The 14,166-nt window shown below is 41.2% G+C and overlaps 1 protein-coding gene and 1 long non-coding RNA gene across 3 annotated transcripts in view; both read right to left on the reverse strand.

Moving 5' to 3' along the window:
- Window positions 1–14,166, reverse strand: part of LOC147324692 (uncharacterized) — an 82,907-nt gene that overhangs the window by 42,805 nt on the left and 25,936 nt on the right. The window lies entirely within an intron of this gene.
- Window positions 9,131–12,693, reverse strand: foxb1a (forkhead box B1a). Its single transcript, XM_086298676.1, has one exon. The coding sequence runs from the start codon at window positions 12,360–12,362 to the stop codon at window positions 11,421–11,423; it is 942 nt and encodes a 313-aa protein (XP_086154802.1). The 5' UTR covers window positions 12,363–12,693; the 3' UTR covers window positions 9,131–11,420.

Here is a 14,166-nt window from a genome sequence, read left to right on the forward strand (position 1 = left end):
TAAAAAGCTTATATTTGCGCTTATGCAGCCGTGAGAGGCTTAGTGAACGTTAACAGGATGACTGCATGGTTGCGATTTCTGGATAAACAAAAAGTTGCACTTAACATACTGTGTTTTGTAAAACAAAACAAAAATACCAACAAGCTGGTATAGAAGCATCAAGCAGATATATTTGCTCTTTTTTCCTTGTATAACAGATAAATACACCATGGAGACCCCCCAGTATTTGGGACAAGAGAGAAGAGCTTAAATATTTATGCCTAAGCCTCTGGAGGCCCACTATTAGTAGTAAAATGTTTTACTTTCTGGGGCTGTCACTCTGCATTGGCTCCCATTAACAACGGGGCTGACAGGGACCTCTGGGTCAAACACTTTGAGGCAACAAAGGGTCCTGATGAAATCACTCAGTGAGACCCAAATTACTTCTGTGTCATTGCTGAACAATATTTTCTCCCCAAAGCATTCCTCCTTCTGTTAACGCCATGACCCCTTCCACTGCATATGGAAAGGATTGTTTGTCTATAACACTGGGGGATGGAGATGAGGAGAAGTTCATGGACAATGTTCCCGGCTGTGTTAGCCCCCCCTACAAGCAGCGAGACTCTCCTCCCTCTGTTTTGTTGCGCTTTGTGAAAAAAGTTGATAAAAACAGGTTGTAAATGGAGATGGGCAGTTGGAAATGAACACGTTGGGGTGGAGCAGTGAAGCGGGAAATCCAAATATACAAGACCTCAAAGAAAATCTGGCAAAAGCAGAGAGGGAAGCTCCCGGGACGCTTCGTTTGGCACAGCGGAATTCAAACGAGACAAGTGTTTGGGAAAACTGCTTCACAACAAAAATTTCAGAAAGCGCTTTTTTTTGAAAGGAAATTTCTGTTTAGCTGTTTCTGTCAAAGATTTCTGCCGCTAATATCTGAACAGACACATGTTGTATTGTTACATTCGACATATTTGACTAGTCTGACCTAATAAAGTACACTTAAAGTTGTCAAGTACTTCAAGACACACGCAGATATAAGCCTAAGATTAATGATTGACACTTGCCTGCAGAAAGACATACAATAATGGTAAGAGTGGCACAATTGGATGAGCTCAAACAGTATCCGAAAGGCCTGGAAAGGAATGAGCAGGCAGGGAAGCTTCAAATCCCCTCTCAATCCTAAGTGGGTGGTCCTTTCACTGTTGGTAACTGTGCAGTCGCCAGGCATCCACACTGAGGTTTTGAGGAGGGGGGACTGGCTCTCCAGACGCAACATTCACCGTCCCAGGCCCATACATCCACAGAATTAGATTCATGCTACACTGACTTTATTTAAGCTAAGAGTCCTGGCAGTGGCAGCATTAAATGACAGCCAGTTCTCCAGGTCTTTTCTCTGGATTAAAGGATGATTCAGGAGTGGAAGGCAGAATGGCTTAAGAAAAAAATCATTCAAGGATAAAGGAGTCCATAGTTTATCGGAAGAAAGTAACTGAGACTTGCAGACGTTGCCAGATTCCATTGAACACCGCGGACATGTGTGAAGATTGACAGAGAGATATGCTGCAGCCCCTCCGCACCCCACCCAGTCTGTGCAAAAATACACGCACACAAACACACACACTTACACATCAGCGCCATCTTTACACTTTCATTTATTTAACTTAAAAGATTTCAACACGAAAAGTGAAATTCTCAATTTCTGCATGCATTGCACTTGCATCTAGTTATATGATACCAAACTTATACCTAAATACCTTCCTCTAGAGGTTGTAGTGTTGCTATTTGCTCTTAAAAATCAACAAAAAAATGTCAAGTTAGAAAGAAATCTTTGTTAGTCTTTCAAAAGAGAAAAATAAAGGTTACCAAAACCTGTGCCAGACGTTTTAATAACTTGTAAAAGTCCAAAAGATTTCTTTTTATTTAAACCCGTGTTTACGTTGGTATCAGGACCACTTTTACTCTAACAGCCAATATTTGGGTGCCACCCAGGCATGGGAATGAAAAGCAGCCACGCAGCCTCCAAAGCCAAGCACATAAGAACTGTTTAAGTTGGCCCCACAAGTCATACATTTCAATGATTTCAAAGAGACCTCCAATTAAAAGCTACAAACATGTCTTTGGAATGCGAACTAACACAATTAAAAGTGTTCATGAGTGTATTAGAGGAATAAGTTGTGAATTAGCACTTCGAATACACAAGGCTGTTTTCACTCCCAAACTCTTTCACTCATTCAAAAAGCACAGGGAAAGAGGTCTTTTTGAAGTCAGTCACTTCTCTTTCTTTTCTCTCTCCTGCTCTCCCTCCCTCTCTCTCTCCCTCTCTCTCTCTCTCCCCGGGCAAAAGAAGATTGAGTCAGCCTAATCTGCTCCTTGTACATTTGAATGTCTTCTGCAAAGAGCTCATCCTGGCCGCTTGATAAAGGCCCAGGTGCAGAGACAGTGGCCGTGCCTAACTTTGTCTCTGTGGGGGCTGTAAATCACAGTGAGAAGCCCACCCTTTGAAGATGCGAGCTCGCTTTCTCCACTGATTTGTGGCCAGAAGGACAAGCCCTTTACCCGGGCCCTGCACAATGCTCACGCCAAAACCAGGGGGGACGTCAGAAGGAGGCAAACTGATAACTTGCTGATATGCTCGAGGGCTCTCAATCGAGCAGCACAACACACACTTCACGTAGTAAGAAGCAGGGCTCCTGACTGCCAAAGGTCAAGTGGAAGGAGACTTGGGTGACACCATGAGGACTTAGAAAATCATATGCAAACAAAAATGTTAACAAGTATTGACAAGTGCTGAGGGCAGCAGTCTTTTGGTAAGGAAAGAAGAACTTCAATAAAGAGTGAAACATAAGGCAAAGCTAGGAATCCGCTGTGACCGTAGCTCTTTATAATTACTTGACATGCCCGGAAAGTGATTCATAAATAAGGCATATAATTCATTCACTGCTGCAGGGTCCATATACAGCACCAATCATTCTGCATTGAGTTATTTCCCACAATTTGCTCATCAAACTAGCTAAGAACAAGCTAGAGTTGCAAAAGAAAGCTGTTCCAAAGGCTGACATGTTGCAAAATGTAATTTTCATAGTAGCCCAGTCTACAGTGTAAATCACCTTTAAATACCATATGACATGTATCATATTTTTATTTGTGTCTTGCCAATTCTTTTACAGTCAGTTGATAATCCCTGACTAACACACACACATACACACACATACATACTGGCTTCTTATTTCGTTAGTCCACTACACTTCCATCTCTTGATGCCAAAGAAAAGAAATTAGCAGACCATTGCACGCTCCCTTTGACAGAGTCATTAAGGTAGCCAGTGCAGGGCTAAAGCAGAGCTGCGAGAAGCTCACTGTGACACACACAGACTTGCATGCCTTCTGTTTGTTATTTAGAGCCTTATTTACACTTGTTGTCAGAGACAGGCTGGAAGCACAGCAGTGGCTTCCTCCATGGGCTGGATAACAATGAGCTGTAGGGGAGCAGCCCAGAAAGGCATTTATCCTGGCCCTGCCCCATCTTGAGAAAAAGGAAAGCGAGAAGTTTACTGCCTGTGAATCAGAGACTTTTACTCCCCACACACCTAACCGTCTTCCTCCTCCTACTGACTTCTGATTTGACAGCTTGGAGATCATGCACGCAAGTGGAAGAGACTAAACTTTGATTTCACGTGTGAGGCGGTGCGGACAGTCCAGCACCTTCAGTTTCTGCTCACGAGAGCGATCCAGTAACGTGAAGCACAGCCGGTCAACTTCAGGCGTAAATAACTTGAAGTAACTCATTGTTCTCGTCTGCTCTACTTTGCAGCTCGCAGAAAAGAAAGATGGAGGCGGCAAGCAAGCAAGCGATGTTCATTTTTGGTTCTTAAAGTGCTTCCCTGGCTCTTTCATCGCATTTCATCATTCTGCACTTTTCTTAATGAATTTAATGAGCCAAAAAAAAAGCAGAAAATGGGAAGAACAACCACTTTTTGAACGCATCATCACAAAAGCTGCCACACAGAAACTTCTTTGGAAACTCAACTCTAGATGAAAACAATTCGGACTATTTGGGGAGTCACATTCAATCCAGTATTTTAAATGATGGCAAGCCAGTTATAGGGCAGTTTATTTTTTCTTTTATTGTCAGGAACAAAGTGATCAGCAGCAGATAAATAATTATAGCTAGAGGATCAAATGAACCTTGAAAGCTCACTTATTGACAGGATATTACATCATTCATAAAGAATCCCAGTTCCCAAGTGTACTAGTGACTCTTATCGTCATGACAATTAGACTGATGAAGTGCACCATGTGATAAGAGTACACAAAAATTGTGTTTTTTTAAGAAAAAGTGGCGTTATGTGAGCCTTGTATGGGTGTGTGAGCCCATTGTGACCTTTTTGTCCGGCGACTTCCTGAGAGGACAAGCGGTGTGTTCGGAGGTATCAGCAGCTGCGTGCTACATGCCTCTGATCCAGGCAGCTATTGACTTCCTGAGATTTGAATTAATTACTTGCTTCACAAGAGAAACTGGATTGCTGTGGAACCCCCTAAGAAGTCCACTCATTCTTAGGAAACTGCCCCATGGACTTGCAGATGGTTTCACTGAGATGTGCTTTCCCATAGAGAACAATTACACAGGGGATTGTGGCGCTGGCATAAACCTGGAGCACACAGTCTCCATTCTGAACATTTCAAAACAGCCATAGGGGAGGTTTGTGACTTAACATAAATTAGACCACCAGGGAATGGGGAGATCTGAAGTGGCGGAAGGGCAATATTGCAGATAAATGCACCGTGCTTAGAGCTTCTGCACCGCGGAAGAATGAAAATTGCACTATGACACCTTGGAATCGGATAATAACCGAATTAACATCTTTTAATGTTTGACAAATGCGACCACTGCAACCTCGCCTGTAAATATATTGTGATGCGGCGCCGGTTTAGTCGGTTTTTCCTTTGTGTGTTTTCACTTCTAGAAAGGAAAACAATGATGAGAGCAATTAATGATGTGAAGAAGAGACAATTACAGTTTATACTTTTGGGGCCCCGTGCGTTAGTCTGAAAGGGATTAACTTACTGCCGCGTTTGTATTCTGCTTACTTTCAATTGGCTCAAGCCCTCGTGTTTGGTCTTGTTAGTGCCAGCGGGCCCCCGTTTCCCAGTGAAGAGTACACTTCAGCTGTGATGAAGTATCCAGGAACGCAGAGGTTACCAGTGGCTGCTAATTAACCTCGCATTGTATTCGCTAACAAAGAAACAAAGGAACAAAGTGGAATTTCAATGCAGAAGATTATCACAATCACAAAGAGCATAGTGCTGGATCATGCACTTAATGGGGATTTTCACACCGGCCATGACACCATGAGATTAGATCAAAGACAGATGAAGTTACATTAACAAAACAATGCAGTCTTGTTATGCAACAACAAACAGCCCATCTGGGCCTTCTCTGGGGTAGGAAAGGCTACAAGTGCACAGCATCAACTGGTCACGCCAGAGCTCCCGTCTTCCTCAACAACTTCTGGAAGACTGGATTTGATTGTGAGAACTTTATTGCAGCTTTGTTCTGGTTGAGAGGAGGTAGCATCCTCTCCTCAAATACATTAAGACAAAGAGGAAATGGGCTGTATGTTCTTCACTGGTTATTGTTGTCTCGGTTTCTGTCCCCCTGGCTGAATGGCAATTACTGACGATTTCCTACCAGGCACTGAGCCCAGGCCCGCTGAGGGTGCCCTGACCCCGCACTATCCAGAGGGGAGAGACAGAAGCTGTCAAAACTTACACCTCTCCCTGCTCCCACTGGGAGTTCTCCTCCAGCTGCTGCCCCACGGGGCTTGTTGCGCACTCCTGCTAATCAGCTCCATCTTCTTCTTTTTTTCTTTTTTTTTGTGTGGAAGAAATCAGCCCCGAGTGGATGTATGTGCGTTTCTCACCTCTGATACCTATTGCACCTTTGAAGTCCTCTGTAAGTGTTAGTTTATGGCTGGAGAGAGTACGATAAGATCCCAAGGAAAGGTGATAAATTAGCTTTTCGTCCCACATTTAAAAGGGGAAATAGCAGCCTGCTAAAATCCACAGAATCAGTTACAGTTCTGACACCTAACATCTAAAGCACTCGAGAAGCAAAACATTGCAGTGCCAAATCTGTTAAGCAACTTCATTAAAGCAGATTATTTGCAGGAAGTTTACTTGCTTCCCACAATGAAGCTCTGTATGACAAGCATTTGGTGAAATCTCTCATAGTGCCATTTTTTGGAAAACAGAATTTGATAAATATTGCCGATCCAACAGATTCACTAGGATACACAAGGCAAGCTGGGACAGAGCAGATATTTTGAATCCCCAAAACACGCCCTTCACAGGCATGCCAATTACCAAAAACTGGGGAGTAAAAACACTTTTAAAAATCTGTAATTCATTTAATAGGATTAGATATGCGTTCAGCTACTTGCTGAACCCCTTTATGCGCCAAAATGCAACATAACTTAATCGTGAGTCACACGCAGTTGCTTAAAGTTCAGGATGACAGCTCGAAATTTGATGAATAGTTCTGTGTTGGTTGTGTTTCTCACCTTGTCTCAACCCGCCCAACAGTTGCACACACTCAGGCAAAAACAAGTGATCCATCTACATATAGAAGTGTCATGGCGTTACATTACATATTGTAAAATGAAGATGGGAAATGTGTCAGTGACTGTCGCCAATACACGATATCCTGTAACAGCTAATCCATATGTATATTATTCAATTTATTATTCAAGTTAGCTTGAATCAGAAGAAATACATGGAATTATACAGAATCAGAAAAATATATTGTACAGAAAAGGGGTTCTACTTATAAACACACACACACATATATATGAACATACATATATAATTCAGAAAAAACTGTGCTGACAGTGTAACAACAGGGACTCATTTTCACCTCACAGCCTGTCACAATAAGCATTCTTATCTTGAATATCAATTATCACCTCATTTCCTAGAACCACTGAATCTCCTTTACAACACCTGCCTCTGTGCTGGAAACACCATCTCTGTGATGTGAGTGAGAATATGATCTGAACCACATAAACTTTATGGCGTAAAAAAAGTTTCACCGCAGTTTATAAAACAGACTCGATGGCCTATAACTTCCGCACAGCCACCGTCTGCTGCAGCTCAGTGGAATTTCGCCGCTGCCACCCGCTGACATAATTTGTTTCACAGTCACCACCCAGCAGCATGAATCAGATGTTGACACTCTAATTTCATGCACACATGGGTGTTTGGCTGAGCCAGCCTTGAATGTTGCTGCATTCCCCCCGTCTCTCTCGCTCCAGCTGCCCGCTATACCTGCCCTTTGCCCTGCGACACAGCCATGTAATGTATTTAGCCTATGACTCAGGATTTGACCAAATACTGTTGGACTGATAATGTGTAAGTCAGGAGTATGTCTTGAAAGTTGTAAAATATAATTCCAGTACTTATTATAAGCTAAACATATGAGCTTATCTTCTTTATTTCCCAGGGATTAAACCTTGGGATAAATCCCTAACTGGCCTCAAGCTCTCAAGTTTAAAAGAGACTCAGTCGTAAATGTCTGAAAGTAGAGATTTGTTTTTAATCCACAACTACTCTTTTACCCATCAGGAGAGCTTCAAGTTGCCCTGCTTACCACTAAAATAAACCTGTTTACCATGGTCCACAGCTCCATCTGAAAATATTTGTTTTACTGGGGGTTTTTTAAATACAAATTGCACATACTTGCAAGGAATAATAAAATAAAGCCACTAGCCATGCTACAAAATGCCAAACGCAAGTCAAGCACTGACATTTTGCTGAGTATAATTAATGCAAATTTTGTCTATCAGTGATTATTTGCTTCTTCTAAAAGCCACTTCTGGCAGTCTGCAGTGGGAGCGAGGAAGAATTACCTTGTGTTGTACATATATGTCCTCATTCTGTCAGCTCAAACAGGCAGCATAAACTATTTTCAACAGTAGTGACCAGCTGAATAAATGCAATTATATATCCCCCCCCCCCCAAAAAACGGATAAAGGTGAGAGCAAATCCCAATATATTTTCCCCTCAGCAAATATGACATCCTCTCTTATGGCTGAGCATAAATCTACAAGATAAGCACCGAAGAAACAAGTTGTTTGTGTGCATTGGAAGCAGCCAGGATTTTCTACTTGCTTCCTCGTGACAAATATCTAAACAGTAAACACATAGTAAATAACAGCACCCTGTCCATATCAGTTCCCTGCTTGAGGTTAAGTTGAGTTCATTGCAGAGGCCACTGCCTGCATGCATTAAGCAAATCATAAATTATACATGCTAATTACCTTGGGCCTCCACTTTAATGAATTATTTTAATTAAACTACAACATTGGGGTTTTGCATGTGGTCTATATTTCATCCCCTGCCTAAGATGACCTTCTTCTTTGTATAAGTGGAACATAGTTGAGAGAATAAGGACAATGCAGACTTGGTTTATACCGCTGAGTTCATACTGGTGCTGCTGAAGAAGGGAGTGAAACAGCAAGGCTGGCATTTATTTGCTGAAGGGAACGCTGGGTTTGTGTTTGCTAGTAAAGGAAAAAATAATCTATTCATATGGGTTTATGAAAAAATGTGATTTTTTTTACAGCGTCATAAGTGTCAGACGTGTCTCTTTACCTCCCACCTGTTACTTTAAAGCAAGGAGATTTAGACGCTCCCATTGGCTCTGGGAAAGGTTAAATCAATTTGCACATTTCATCAAGCTTGTAGTGTTCATATATTTGTAACTGAGTTGATTGTCTGCCCACCAAATACCTTTATATACCCCCCCCCCCCCCCCCCCCAATACAATTAAATTGAACCATCCAGTGAATCTGAAACAGAGCTGTAGGATGGCATAGTTTCATGATTTAAATGAACATTAAAATATTGCATTTCTGTTTGTACACTGGTTGTGTTTGCGTTTCACATTTGGGTTGTATTAACAATAAATGACTTCTTATTCACAAAAGTTCCTTACAGCCGTTTATCTGCATTATTATATTACATAAACCTTTTAGCAATGCAGTACAAATAAGACAAATGACACTGAAATTCAAATAATAAAAAAATCCACATTTATATATATATATATATATATATATATATATATATATATATATATATACATATTGCACTACTTAAAACAGTACTGTTTTTACCCCCCACTCTGTAAAACAGGTGTTTTAGGAGTTTTTTTCTTTTTATTTAACTTAATTAAAATAAAATAAAAAGTTCCATTTCTTAATGTGGTTTTAATGCAAGCCTAATTATTATTTTCTGATTAATCTGCTTCTAAATTGTAATCTGGTCTTCCAGTTTAAATACATCTAATCACCCAGAGTCAGAATTAATGTTACACACACAAAGATGCACAAAGTTGGGGTGGAGGGGTGGGGGGGCTAACACTGTTGTACAAACAGTCCGTGGGGGAGGGGTGGATTTAAATTCCAAAAGGGTCTCGCAGCTCGTTTCCTAGTTCCCCAGTCAGCAATGTGTTTGTGAAAAATCAGTCTTTTTGTCTTGCTGAAAAAAGGCTAAATCTACATTGGTGGCCCAGTCTAAGTTTACTATTCTTTGCACTTTCAATACAAGTGAATGAGGGAGAATGAAGTGGCCCGAGCCCCCTTATTTGATCTACTGGATTGTATAAAGTGACGGAATTCTAATGTATTTGCTCAATGCCCCGAAATAGGCTGTTGCTTTTCTATAGAGGATGCAGAAACGTCACGTTATTTTTTCAACACTAAAAAAACAAAAAAAACACACACACACACAAAAGTTAAAAAAGCGTATTTGGCAGCCTACGTAGGTATCTCCCTCCGTCTGTATTTACACAACCTGTTGGATAATGTCCCCTGAAATAGAAAAAAAGCACAAGGTTGAAACGTTCAGATGCTCTTTTTATAGGAACGAGGGGGAAAAAATGAACATGGCGCTTATTTAATTACCTTCTGTGACGTCTGAAGTCGAAATTATGTAACACTTAATTTAGACACTGTTTGCAGCTTTTCTAAATGTTTATTGTCGGGCCTAATCGTGTTTAGCTCAGCTTGATGAATGAGCCTGGTTGTCTGCGCTGTGGCCAGGGCATCGCAGCTCCATGCATCCTAATCGGCTGCACGATTCATTTCTCTGCCCACAGCCTCCACTGCCTTTCTCACATTCATAAAATTCGTAAAATCATCCAGTTCTGGATAAAGATTATTATTATTATAATTATTATTATTAGACGGAAATGTAAAACAAATCCCCAAAGTTACATTTACACGATCAAAAAAGCTGCCATTTGTAATGATGATAATAATAATAATAATAATAATAATAATAATAATAATAATAATAATAATAATAATAATAATTCGTATCGTCTTAGATAAAATCTTCAGAATCATTTTGATTGTTTACTTCACTTTTAATGAGAAAATATTTCGATGACCATTTTTTTCCAATTCATTGCAGACTGTTGGCACACTTTTCGAAAGCACGCATGCTTGCAAAAAAAATTTAAAAAATTTAAAAAATAATAATAATAAAAAACAATTAAAACAACAACAATACCCACGTCATCATCATCAACAACAACAACAACAACAGCAACAACACAAATTTTAAAATGCATGCTTTACCTAAAAAAAAAAGTACCAATTTACAGCATCTGATACACATGGTCACCACAGCCTTTTAAATTAAATGCTTCACAGAACATTTTCTGGAAAATAGATATCTAAAACATAAAACTAAAAAGTGCATTTTACAACATTTTTAGTATCAGTTATTTTCAATATTCACATCTTGCATTTTGAGGACTTCTCAAAATTCTACTTTTCAATATTGAAAAGAATTTCGTAACTCGGTTTGCTTTCTTTTTTTCTTTTTTTCTTACAGGGATGGTAAGAAGAAATCTAAACCCTATTCCTATTTGGTATACCCTTAACCATCATTCCAGTATTTTTTTTTCTTTTTATAAAAAAAGCAAACAAAAAGTCATTGCCTCGCAATTTCATTGACATTACAGTGGTCACACAGAAACGGTGCAAAAGTTTTGCCAGTTGATGGAATTGAGAAACTGCAACGGGGGGATTTGGAAGCCACCTTCAAATAAGAGTTGATACTGCCAAAACAAACTCCCCCCCACCTCCCCACAGCCCTCCAATTGGATCCCCTCAGTGGCTCCACTTTCAACACTCGCATTTTAAAATAAACTGAAAAATAGAACTATCAAATAATTTATGATTTCAAGAGCAATACTGTACGATTCTGTGCTGGACTTGACACAATTTAAAGCGACACATTCAACACGAACACAAATAAATCGATATGCAAACTGCAACTCGCCTTGATTCCAACAGCAGAAAATATAAACTTTGGGTTTGGTAAAGGGGCCTTGGAGCCAGCCAGCAGTTCGTTTAATAGAAAAAGTTCAGGTGGTCAGTGCACAGCTACAGACTGTAGAGTGGAGGGGCTCGTCAGAGTCTCACTCGGGGTTGCAGGGCTGCTTTGGCTCGTCGCTGTCTGTGGGGACGTCGGGCTCAGAGACTGTGGAGAGTTTGATAGAAACGCGGGGATGTGGGGAGGTAGCGCCGAGAAACCGGGCATGGACGTCGGGGTGGGCTTGATTGGCACCGGGATAGCCGGTAAGGACTGTCCCCCGTGACACAGGGATTTTATGGGCACGCCATAGGCACTGTAGTCGCTGCTTGCCATGGATATTGGGGCCGCCGTGTCAATCACGCTAGTGTTGTACATGTGGGGCCAGGCTGTCGTCAGCTGGTTGTGAAGCGGGTACCCGGCAGACATGGACTGCATGGTGGAGAACGCCAGACTTCCCGGGACCTTGTATTCTCTGGCGATGATGTTCTCAATTGCAAAGGGGTGTTTGAAAGTTGATGACTGAGACACTCCGAGGTTGTAAGTTGACATCTGAGGGAGGTGTGTGCCGGTGGCTGCCAGGGCGCTCAGTCTCAGCTTGGCTTGCTGTTGGAGGTAATGGGCAGCATCCGACTGCTTGCTGGGAGCCAAATGATCAGACACGGGCAACACTTTGAACCTTTTGCGGCGCCTCAAAAAACTTCCATTCTCAAACATGTCCCCACAGTTGGGGTGCAGAGCCCAGAAACTGCCCTTACCTGGTTGATCTGGGCGCCGGGGGATTTTGATGAAACAGTCGTTAAATGACAGGTTGTGACGCAGAGAGTTCTGCCATCGCTGGGTGTTTTCTCTGTAATAAGGGAATCTATCCATGATGAACTTGTAAATTTCACTGAGTGGCAGCATCTTCTCCGGGCAGCTCTGGATCGCCATGGCAGTGAGCGAGATGTAGGAGTAAGGTGGCTTCTGATCGCTGTACGTGTTTCTCCCCGGACGAGGCATCCTCGGTGTATTTTTTCAGCAAACGCAATAATAATAATAATAATAAAGTAGCTTCCTTTAATTCCTTGGCGAAAGCTTGCTGCTCTTCATGAAAACAACCGCCGCAGAAAGTTTCAGTGCAGGCAGAGCCGGAGTTGGGTCGTGCGCAAAGCAGCCACTCTGAGCGCCTCTGCAGTGTGCAGGCGAACACGGTCGAGGACGGTGCACATTTATGGAGTGACGGCTGCTGCGAGTCTTTCTTCCAAAGTAAGTCAGCTTGTCCCTCTAGCAGAGCTGAATGGACTTCATTTGGCGTCCTTGATAAGACTAGCTAAGCGTATGCCTCCATGGCCTTCCTCTAACCATCTGATAGTTTTATGTAGTGACATGAACAGAAAAGACCCCTGTAGAGGCGCTCCATTAATGTGCCACCTCTTTGCTATCACATGACAATTGCCATGGGAGGAGGGGGCTGGGAGGAAGGCATAATCTGGTTTCATTTACACCTATTTACATGGACACCTTGGGCCAATGGAAATCATTTCCATTTGAAGACAGAAAAAGGGGCGAGAAGGCTCGGTAACCGGAATTGAACTGCGATGGCACTCAGTGTGTGAAGGTATGCGCTAATACTTCTTCAGCGGACTTTACAGCTGCACCTCACAAGTACGCTATGTGAGGGAACTACGTGGCAAATTTATGTCATTATAAAATGCTTTTAAATATTTATGTTTTTCTTAAAATAGATGCGTGTTTTAAAAACGTGACAATATTCCTGTTTGCGCAGTGATGTACGTAAGGAGCTATTTTATAAAGTGTTTTAGCATGCTGATCAGTCTTTTTATTATTATTATTATTATTATTATTATTATTATTATTATTATTATCATCATCATCACGTGGATTTGAATGAAAAGCTGATTTCCCAGATAGGCAAAAATGCTGAGAAAATGCATTTTGCTTTCCTCCCCTAATTACACTCTAACATTGTTTGCGAAATGCACACACCATAGAAAATAATTTGCCATGAGCAAGTTTGTTGATGAGCCCACTATTAGTTTTTCTCAGCTAATTTCGCCCAGAGCTGAACAACGGAAGTAGACGATATGAAAACATCAACACAATGCAAACAGCGCTGTTCAAACTAAAACTTCATGAGGCAATCAGGTCTATTGTGTTTATGTAAAGAAGATTCGAAAGTACTTCAGAAATGCAAATAAACCCTTGAGGACGGTGTGGTCAAAACTGTATAAAATATCCATAAGTCAATTATATGAATGTGAAAACCAAATGGGAAGCCTATTTTGAGCTATTGCTATTCAAGCTTTTGGCCAGGGCCACCTTTCCGCTTGGAGGGTTTGCAATGCCAGGGACCACACACACGCACACGCAGATTTACTCATAATTTATGCTAATTTCCCCCCCATAAACCCACAGTGCACCCCATCACCAGTCTGATGGATTACGAAAAGAATCGCATTGCGGGGGACACCGAGCAACTTTCACCCAGAAAGCAGAAGCAGGCTGAAGAAGAGCATCCTCCCTGCTGTATGAGGATTGTTTGACAATCGATTAGTTAGTACAAGTAAATCAGTTAATTAGCTGATTGAGATTAAAGAACAGAAAAAAGAAACAAAGTGAGAAAAAAAGTAAAATTATTGTTAATGTGTTGCATGCAATAAGTTAAAAATAAGCACGAAAAAATAAGCGTTTTTTTCTTTCTTTCTTTTTTTGCTGGAAAAATTCCCACCTTTCTCTTTCATTATTATTATTTTCCTGCAAAGTGGCTTTTAACACCTGTCATTTCACATTAATGTTCAGCTGA

Source organism: Aulonocara sp. 'chitande type north' Nkhata Bay, linkage group LG7 (genome assembly GCF_057382095.1).
Source record: "Aulonocara sp. 'chitande type north' Nkhata Bay isolate Kocher_YH1m ecotype deep benthic linkage group LG7, A_spYH_male_GT1.1, whole genome shotgun sequence".
In the NCBI taxonomy this organism is placed as follows: domain Eukaryota; kingdom Metazoa; phylum Chordata; class Actinopteri; order Cichliformes; family Cichlidae; genus Aulonocara; species Aulonocara sp. 'chitande type north' Nkhata Bay.